Source organism: Muscardinus avellanarius, assembly GCF_963383645.1.
Source record: "Muscardinus avellanarius genome assembly, chromosome: 3".
NCBI lineage: Eukaryota > Metazoa > Chordata > Mammalia > Rodentia > Gliridae > Muscardinus > Muscardinus avellanarius.
In genome coordinates, this window is record NC_137788.1 from 21597493 (window position 1) to 21606954 (window position 9462).

The 9462-nt window shown below is 52.3% G+C and overlaps 1 protein-coding gene across 1 annotated transcript; it reads right to left on the minus strand.

Annotated features, from left to right (window-relative positions):
- Positions 1 to 1628: 1628 nt before the first annotated feature.
- On the minus strand, positions 1629 to 8118 carry KDF1 (keratinocyte differentiation factor 1; the record flags this gene model as incomplete). The annotated part of the gene is made up of 3 exons (XM_080692675.1): positions 1629 to 1711; positions 2254 to 2328; positions 7080 to 8118. 3 exons carry the CDS (start codon positions 8116 to 8118, stop codon positions 1629 to 1631), a joined length of 1197 nt encoding a protein of 398 aa, XP_080548801.1.
- Between the last annotated feature and the right edge of the window lie 1344 nt (positions 8119 to 9462).

The window sequence follows — 9462 nt, forward strand, 5'->3', positions numbered from 1 at the left end:
GGCTAGAGACCAGAACCTATGCCATACTCTCAAAGGGGCCCATGATCCAGTAAAGCTCAAAGACCAGCTGGACTTAATTGATTTTATTTTCATCTCTAAGACAACCCCTCTCCCACAGCTCTTGAATCAATTGTTTTTCAAACTATATCAGCCTGGTGACAGTCCTCAGGGGAGGGAGATGGGGCCACCCAGGCCCTGACCTGCTGTGAGTGGTATGCGGACCTGGCCAGGAGAACAGAAGTGGGTCTTAACTGACCTGGTCCTGGATCTCTGCAGATTTTAGGTGTCCTCAGAGGCAGCCCCTGGGATCATCCCCTCTCTCCATTCAGCGCAGGGGCCACAGAGCTTACAGCACACCTGGCCTTGTCTTCGTTCTAGGAACACAGGTCTGTTCACAAGTCTGCTTGGAGGGTGGATCGCTGGGGCTGAGCTAGAGCAGTCCCTGTAGGCTTTCTATTCTTTTTGCTCTGCTGGGGGTCAGATGCAGGCCTCCGCGTGCTGGACGAGTGCTACTGCTGAGCTGCATTCCTAGCTGGGTCTTGCCCAGGACGGCAGGGCAGAGCAGAGCCTGAGGAAGGGGGCCCAGCATCCCTGGGGACCATCCTGTGTATCTAACTGGGAACTAAACAAGTAGTTTGTTTAGTTGTCACTTTCAAAAAAGTGGCCATGGTTGTGGCAGGGGATAGGGTTTCACTACGGCCTGTCAGGTGAGGATGGGCTTGGTGGACCTGCCTGGCCTTTGCTTGAGTCAGATTAGCTTGTATGAGGAGCAGTGAATAAGGGTCCTGAAACCTCATTGGGTCCTGATACCCAAACAAGGAGAACCTGCCTCTGCCCCAAGGTCAGCTTCCAAGTCCAGAGCCAGTTGCTGGCTACCTGACCTGCTAATCCTTGTTTTCTCAGCCCCAGCTGGAAGGCAGCCGGAAAGGCCAGTGCTGTTGGGGCAGGGGCAGGGAAGCAGCAGGGCCCGGGTTGGGGGAGGGCAGAAACCTCAAGGATTTGGGGAGAACATAGGGTGGCCAAAAGCAGGCCAGCCTGTGCGCAACAGGTATGGGGGGAGCAGCCACCTCCTGAGCTCTGGACACTGATCCTGCACCTTCAGCTCCAGCCCTGCAGCCTGTCTCCAGGTCTGGGCAGTGGCCAGGCAAGGCAGAAAAGATGGGCAGGACCATGTTGCAGGCTAGGTAGAATAGGCAGGACCTTTGTACTTGCAACTGTGGTGGTGGTAACATGCACAGCATCACCAAGAACTGGAACAAACTGCTCCCAAACAGTGGGAGGGGGCCCTGCCAGCCCCAGCCCATTCAAGCTCTTATGGTTTGCATGATTGTTTAGACTGACATGTTATGGGAGCAGAGCTGGGGTTCAGTCCCAGAAGGTAACTCCCAAGTCTGCTTTCCATGATCAGGATGCAGGAAGGTCCAGGGCCAGGCCAGCTGGGGACATGGGATGCGGGCAGTGCGGCCCTGTGAAATGCACGTGGTCCGGGGGCCAGTCAGCCAGGGCAGGAGCAGCCGGAGAAGGCACTGCTTCTGGGCTCTCGGTCCAGCCTCCCCAAAGAGGGTCTTGTCGCCTCTATTCTGCAGCTAAGCTGCCCCAGGAGGGTGGTGCCTGCTGGGCCCGGTGGGTTAACAGTACACCTGGAGCAGGGGTGCCCCTGAAGAGTCCGTATCTGTGCCCTGGAAGGCTGAGTCGTGGCTGCCTGGGTACCCTGGTGGAGAAGGAAGCAGAGGCTCAGAGGAGGGCAGGTGTCACCCAGGGCCCACTGCCGGGGGGTGGGGGTGGGGAGCCTGTTGAGAAGCAGCAGAGCAAGGCCACAGCCTGCCCAGTCATCCTGCCGGGCTGACCCATTCAGGTTTTTGGGCTGACCCATTCAGGTTTTTGACCTCTGAACCCCAGCCTCCCTCTCTCTCAAAGGGTAATGACCCTGCTCCCAGGGGACTGTTGTGGAAGGCCCAGAAGACTGCAGTGGGGGCCGTGTGGGGTGCCTCTGTAGTGGCAGGGTGAACGGCCTGCCCTTGCAGTCGTCTGCAGTGACTCGGGCTCAGAGGTTGGGTTGGGTCATTTCTGGTTCATGGGTTCTGGGCACCCGCCCTTGTTTCAAGGCAGCCTATAGAAATAGGATGTATGCTCAGGTCCCTGATCCCATCCTGATCTCATCCTCACCCACCCAAAAGGGAGCTGGGAGGGGGGCATGCCAGGGGCCCTCAAGGATCCACCACCCTCTGTGCTCCCGCCAGGTCAGGGCCACACCTGGGGCTCCATAGGGCCTCAGCTTGCGGGCGATGGCATCGGCTGTGGTCTCCTGGGAGATCTGCACTGTCAGTTCTAGGGAGGGAACATGAGGGGACAGAGGTCATTATCACATCCTTTTGAAACTTCATCCCCTATTTCTGCTCAGCCTAATAAAGTGACCAGTCAGCCAAGTGTGGTGGTGTACAACTGTAATCTCTACTTGGGAGGCTGAGATGGGAGGATCCAGGTTTGAGGCCAGCCTCAGCAACTTAGTTAAACCTTGTTTTAAAACATAAAGCCGCATCCCCACGCTTGGGAGGCAGAGACAGGAGGATCGCGCAGGTTCGAAGCCAGCCGTGCGCGCTGGCTTAGGAGACCCTGTTTCCAAAAAAAAATGTAAAAATAGGTGTGGGAGTGTAGCCTGGAGGTAGAAGGGTTTCAGGAACCCCAGTACCACCAAAAAAATAAATAAAGCCAGAGCGGGGTGTGGTGGCGGACGCTTGTAATCCCCGCACTTGGGAGGCAGAGACAAGGATCACATAGGTTCGAAGCCAGCCTCAGCTACTGAGGCTCTCACCAATGGAGTGAGACCCTGTTTCCAAATAAAGTATAAAATAGGTCTAGGATAAAGTATAAAATAGGTCTGTAGCCTGGAGATAGAAAGCCCCTGGGTTCCACCTGCAGTACCACCAAAAATAAACAAATAAATAAATAAATAAATAAATAAAACATAAAGCCAGGCGTGGTGGCGCACTCTTGTAATCCCAACATTTGGGAGGCTAAGACTGGAGGATCGTGGTTCGTGGACAGCCTCAGGTACTTAGGCCCTCTGTAACTCTGTGAGACCCGTTTCAAAATAAAGAATAAAAAATAGGGCAGGGGGTGTAGCTCGGAGGTCGAATGCTCCTGAGTTCCATCCCCAGACCCATGAGACAGACAGGAGGGTCCCTTGGAGGTTCAAAGACGGCCTCGGCTACTTATGCCCTTTGCAATTCAATGAGATCCTGTTTTAAAATAAAGAATAAAAAATAGGGTTGGTCATGTCACTTGGAGGTAGAATGCCCCTGGGTTCCATCCTCAGTATGACAAAAAATAAAGTAAAATAACAAATAGGGCTGGGAGCTGGGCGTGGTGGTACACCCTTGCAATCCCAGCATTCAGGAGGCTGAGACAGGAAGATCACTTGGAGGTTCAAGGACAGCCTCAGCTACTTAAGTGAGGCCCTTTGCAACTCTGAGACCATTTCAAAATAAAGAATAAAAAATAGGGCTGGGGGTGTAACTCAAAATGCTCCTGGGTTCCAAAAAACAACAAAAAAAATAAGCTGGGTTTGTAATCCCAGTACTTGGGAGGGAGGCTGAAACAGGATAGCCTCAGGTACTTAGGCCCTCTATAACTTAGACCAACTTCAAAATAAAGGATAAGAAATAGGGGTCAGAGGTAGAATGTCCAAGGCTCGCCGGGCGTTGGCGGCACACATTTATAATCTCAGCATTTGGGAGGCTGAGACTGGAGGGCTGAGTTTCGAGGACAGCCTCAGCTACTTAGGCCCTCTGCAACTCAGTGAGACCCTGTTTCAAAATAAGGAATAAAATAGGGCTCACTGAGAGGTAGAAGGCCTCTGGGTTCAATCCCTAGTACCGCAAAAAAAAAAAAAAAAAAACAACCAAAAAAACCCATGAGTTTCATCCTCAATACTGCAAAATAATAAAACAAAAACATAGCCAGAACTAGGTGTGGTCGTGCACACTTGTAATCCCAGCATTCAGGAGGCTGAGACCAGAGGATCGCAGTTTGTGGACAACCTTAGCTACTTAGGCCCTCTGCAATATAGTGAGATCCTGTTTCAAAATAAAGAATAAAAAATAGGGCAGGAGATGTAGCTTGGAGATTGAATGCCCCTGGGTCCCATCCCTAGACCTGTTAAAAAAAAAAAAAAAAAAAAAAAACATAGCTAGGAGGCAGTCATGGTGGTGAACGCTTGTAATCCCAGCATTCAGGAGGCTGAAACCTAAGGATCACAGTTCGGGGACAGCCTCAGGTACTGAGTGAGGCCCGCCACAACTCAGTGAGACCTAGTTTCAAAATAAAGAGTAAAAAAAAAAAAAAAATAGGTCAAGAGGTGGAGCTCGGAGGTCAAATGCCCCTGGGTTCTATCCCCTGTCCCCCCCCCCCACAAGCACACATGCTTGGGAGGCTGAAACACATGCTTGGGAGGCTGAAACAGGAAGATCACAGGTTTGAGGACAGCATCGCCAGTGTAGTTAGACTTTCAGCAACCTAGCAAGATAGTGTTTCAAAATGGCTAGAGGGTGAGCCGGGCGAGGTGGCATACGCTCACCCGCTTGTAATCCCCGTGCTTGGTAGGCTGAGACAGGAGAATGGCGCAGGTTCGAAGCCAGCCTCAGCTATTTAGTGAGGCTCTCAGCAACTTAGTGAGACCCTGTTTCCAAATAAAATATAAAATGGGTCTGGGAGTACAGCCCGGAGGTAGAAAGCCTCTGGGTACCACCAAAAAAAAAAAAAAAGGCTAGAGGGTATAGGTCAGATGTAGGATGCTCCTGGGCTCATTCTTTAGTACCACAATAAATAAAATAGCTGGGCGTGGTGGCGCACGCTTGTAATCCCCGCGCTTGGGAGGCAGAGACAGGAGGATTGCGCAGGTTTGAAGCCAGCCGTGCGCGCTGGCTTAGGAGACCCTGTTTCCAAATAAAAATGTAAAAATAGGTGTGGGAGTGTAGCCTGGAGGTAGAAGGGCTTCCAGGAACCCCAGTACCACCAAAAAAATAAAATAAAATAAAATAAATAAATAAATAAATAAAATAAAATAAATAATAAGGTCAAACATAGTAGCACATACCTGTGGTCCCAGTACTTGAGAGGCTGAAACAGGAACTATAAGTTTAAGGCCAGCTTCAGCAATTTAGTTAGGTGTTCAGTAATTTACTGAAACCCTGTTTTATTATTTATTTATAATAATATAACATAATATAAAATATATAGTTTTTTTTATAGTACTGGAGATAAAAAGCAGAGGCATTCCACCCCCGAGCTACACCTCACACCCTTTGTATGTGTGTTTGTGTGTGTATTTGTGTAGTACAGGGGACTGAACACAGAGGCATTCTACCTTTGAGCTATATCCCCTAATCTGATTTTATTTTTATTTTGAAACATGATCTTGCTAGGTTGATGTTTCACTACTTGCTGAGGTTGTCATCGAACCTGTGATCATACTGTCTCAGCCTCCCAATAGTGGGATTACAGGCCTACACCATCATGTGATCCTTCTGTCTCAGCTCCCAAGTACTGGGATTACAAGCATGCGCCACCACACCCGGCTCTATTTTCTATTTTAAAACAGGGTCTTCTTGGATGTGGTAGCGCACGCTTGTAATCCCCGCACTTGGGAGGCTGAGACAGGAGGATCACACAGGTTCGAAGCCAGCCTTGGCTACTTAGTGAGGCTCTAAATAACTTAGTGAGACCCTTTTTCCAAATAAAGTATAAAATAGGTCTGGGAATATAGCCTGGAGGTAGAAAGTCCTGGGTTCCACCCCCAGTACCACACACACACACACACACACACACACACACACACACACACACCAAAAAAAAAAAAAAAAAAAAAACAGGGTCTCCCCGGGCATGGTGGTACATGCTTGTAATCCCAGCATTTGGGAAGCTAAGGAGGATTATGGTTCACAGCCAGTCTCAGCTATTACTTAGTGAGGCCCCTTGCAACTCAGTGAGACCTTGTTTCAAAATAAAATAATAAAAAAATAGGGCTGGGGGTGTAGCTCGGAGGTAGAATGCCCCTGGTTCTATACCAGTACTGTAAAAATAAATAAGCAAATAAATAAATAGATAAATAAATGAATGACAGGGTCTTATTAGCTGGGCCTGGTGGCACATGCTTGTAATTCCAGTACTTGGATCACAGGTTTGAGGGTAGCCTCAGCTACTTATTGAGGCCCTGTTTAAAAATAAAACGTGAGCCGGGCGTGGTGGCGCACGTTTGTAATCCCCGCGCTTGGGAGGCAGAGACAGGAGGATCGCGCAGGTTCGAAGCCAGCCGCGCGCGCTGGCTTAGGAGACCCTGTTTCCAAAATGAAAATATAAAAATAGGTCTGGGAGTGTAGCCCGGAGATAGAAGGGCTTCCAGGAACCCCAGTACCACCAAAACAAAACAAAACAAACAACAACAACAAAAAAAACGTGAGCTGGGCGTGGTGGTGCGCACTTGTAATCCCAGCAACTGGGAGGCTCAGACAGGACTGTGGTTTGCGGACAGCCTCAGCTACTACTTACTGAGGCCCTTAGACACTCAGTGAGACCTTATTTCAAAATAAAGAATAAAAAACAGAGCTGGGGGTTTAGCTCAGAGGTAGAATGTCCCAGGGTTCCATACCTAGTATCACTAGTATCACAAAAAATAAAAAACAAAAATAAAACATAAAATAAGGTTGGGGGTATAGCTCAAAGGAATGGGGATTGAACCCAAGGGTACCACCAGGGGAAAAAATAAAGCCATGAACAGGGATAAACTGTGTCTGTGTGTGTTCAGGCGTGGTATGGAAGGGCGTGCACTAGGTTAGGCCAGGCCAGGTCCAAATCAGGCCCCACAGTCCTGCTACCCAGGGTAGGCCTGCAGCTGCTCCGACAGGTGGGAGCTGGGCGGCGGGTAGGCTTCCGCAGGGGGCATGGTGGCCAGACTCCCAGGGCCTGGCTTCTCCCAGCCTTCCCCAGCCTCACGGGCAGGGCCAGGCGGCCGAGGAGGGGTGGTGGGAGCTCTCCCGCTGGCCAAGGCCCCGGCCCGCCCCCCTCGGCCCGGGCCCACCTACCATCCTGGCTGAGCCCCGAGCCCACCATAGTCTCGTGGCCACTGTCGGGGGCAGTGGCGGCCGGGTTGGCCGCGCGGGCCGGGCGCCCCTCCGAGGCCTGCGGGCGCGCGCGGCTCTTGCGGGTGCTGATGCGGATGATGCCGCGCACCAGGCGGCCCTCGGCGTCCTGCTCGTCCAGGTGGTAGTCCTGCGTGATGCTGCTGATCAGGTCGGAGATCTTGCTGGTCTTCTCCAGGAACACGGTGTCCGACGTGCACTTGGCCAGCTCGTCGATCTGATGGACGCTGAACAGCTCGGTCAGCTTCTTGAAGATGAGCACGTCGATCTCCCGGCTCGACATGGAGCCGCTGCCCATCTCGGGCAGGTCCAGGTCCGACTCGTGGAAGGAGTAGTACTCCTCCGAGCCGCGGGGGCTGCTGGCCAGCGTGCTGGGCAGGCTGTGCCGCAGGGTGGGGGGCGCGGCCAGCGGCTCCTTGCAGCAGGAGTCGGCGTCGGGGCCCGGGGAGGCGGCGCCGCGGTAGGGGTACACGGGGATGCCCTTGAGCTTGACGTCGGGGTAGCTGAAGCTGCTGCCCATGGGCGACTTGAGCCGCTGGCCGTCGCGGCGGCCGGGGGGCGCGCGGTCGGGGCTGGGCGGCACTCCGTTGCGCTCCTTGGCCCAGCCGGCCTCGGTGGCCTCATCTGCAGAGCCGCCGGCCGACAGGCAGGGGCTGCAGCCCCGCACGCAGGCCCCGCAGCGCTGCAGGCAGTCCCGGCAGCGCCGGAAGCAGAAGGCGGCGCGGCACCAGTCCCAGCCCCAGGGCCTCCAGAGCAGGCAGCAGGCGGGGGGCTCGGCGGCCGGCTCCGCGGAGCCAGAGATGAAGGTGATGCTCTCGGGGCCGTGGTGGCCAGGGTCCTTGGGGTCTGCCCTGCGGGTGCGGTGACCCGCAGGGGGCTTGGGCGGCTCGTCATAGGTCTCCAGGCATAGCTCTGTTGGCTGCTCCCAGGGTCCCAAGCGTGGTGGCCCAGATGATGGGCGAGGCTGTCCGGGCCGGGGCATGGTCACTGCATGGTTTCCTGCAGCCAGGCACCTGCAGGGGTTAAAGCCAGGTAGAAGTCAGGCCCAGAGGTGATGGTCCGGCTCCCCGCAGGCCTGCAGAGTTGCTGGCTTCCCACAGGCCCTGATGTGGACTGGCAGGGTCTGCTGTGTGCGTCTCCCCCAAAGTCTCCTTGTGGTCTAACTCAGGTTTCAAAATCTCCCACAAGCTGGGCATGGTGATGCACACCTGTAATACCAGTACTTGGGAAGGTAAAACAGGAGGATGGCAGGATTGAAGCTAGCTTCAGCAGTTTAGCTAGGCCCTCAGCAATTTAGTAATACCCTGTTTCAAAGCAAAACAAACAAAAGGGCTGGGGTGTAGCTTGGAGGTAGAATGCTTCTGGGTTCAATCCTCAGCATGACCAAGAAACAAAACAAAACAAAAAACTCCTGGGACTTTACACCTGAAGATTGGTTAAACAAACAAACAACAAAACCAAGAAAGTAACAATTGTTAGCCTGCGTGGTGGTGCACACTTGTAATCCCAGCATTCGGAGGCTGAGACAGGAGGATCGCGGTTCGTGTCCAGCCTCAGCTACTTAGTGAGGCCCTTTGCAACACACTGAGATCCTGCTTCAAAACAAAAAATAAAATATAGGGCTGAGGTGTAGATAGAATGCCCCTGGGTTCCATCCCCAGTACCAGAAGAAAGAAAGAAAAAAACAAGGAAAAACAAGCGTTGTTAAAGATGTAGAATGTAAAGAAATTGGAAAACTTGTACATTGCCAGTGGGAATGTAAGATGGTACAGCAACTGGGGAAGATAATATTGCAGTTCCTCAAAAATTTAAACATAGTCCAGTGTGGTGGCACACACCTGTAATCCCAGGACTTGGGAGCCTAAAACAGGAGGATTGCAGGTTTGAGGACAGCCTCAGCAAGTAGTGAGACTCTCATCAGCAACTAGTGAGACCCTGTTTCAAAATAAAGAAGAAAAATTAGGGCCAGGTATTGTGGCACAGCTTGTAGTCCCAGGACTTGGGAGGCTGAGAGGAAGATTATGGCTCATGGCCAGCCTCAGCTACTTGGTGAGGCCCTCCACAACTTAGTGAAACCCTGTTTCAAAATAAAGAATAAAAAAATAGGGCTGGGGGTGGAGTTCAAAGGTAGAATGCCCCTGGGTTTCATCCCAGTAACACACACACACGCGCGCGCACATACACATGCATGCATACACACGCGTGCGCACACACACTCTCAACATAAGGGCGGGGAATGTAGCTCAGTGGAGAGGACTTGCCTATTATATTCATGATGCCCTTAATTTGATCCCCAGCACTGCAAAAAGAATTAATTAAACACAAT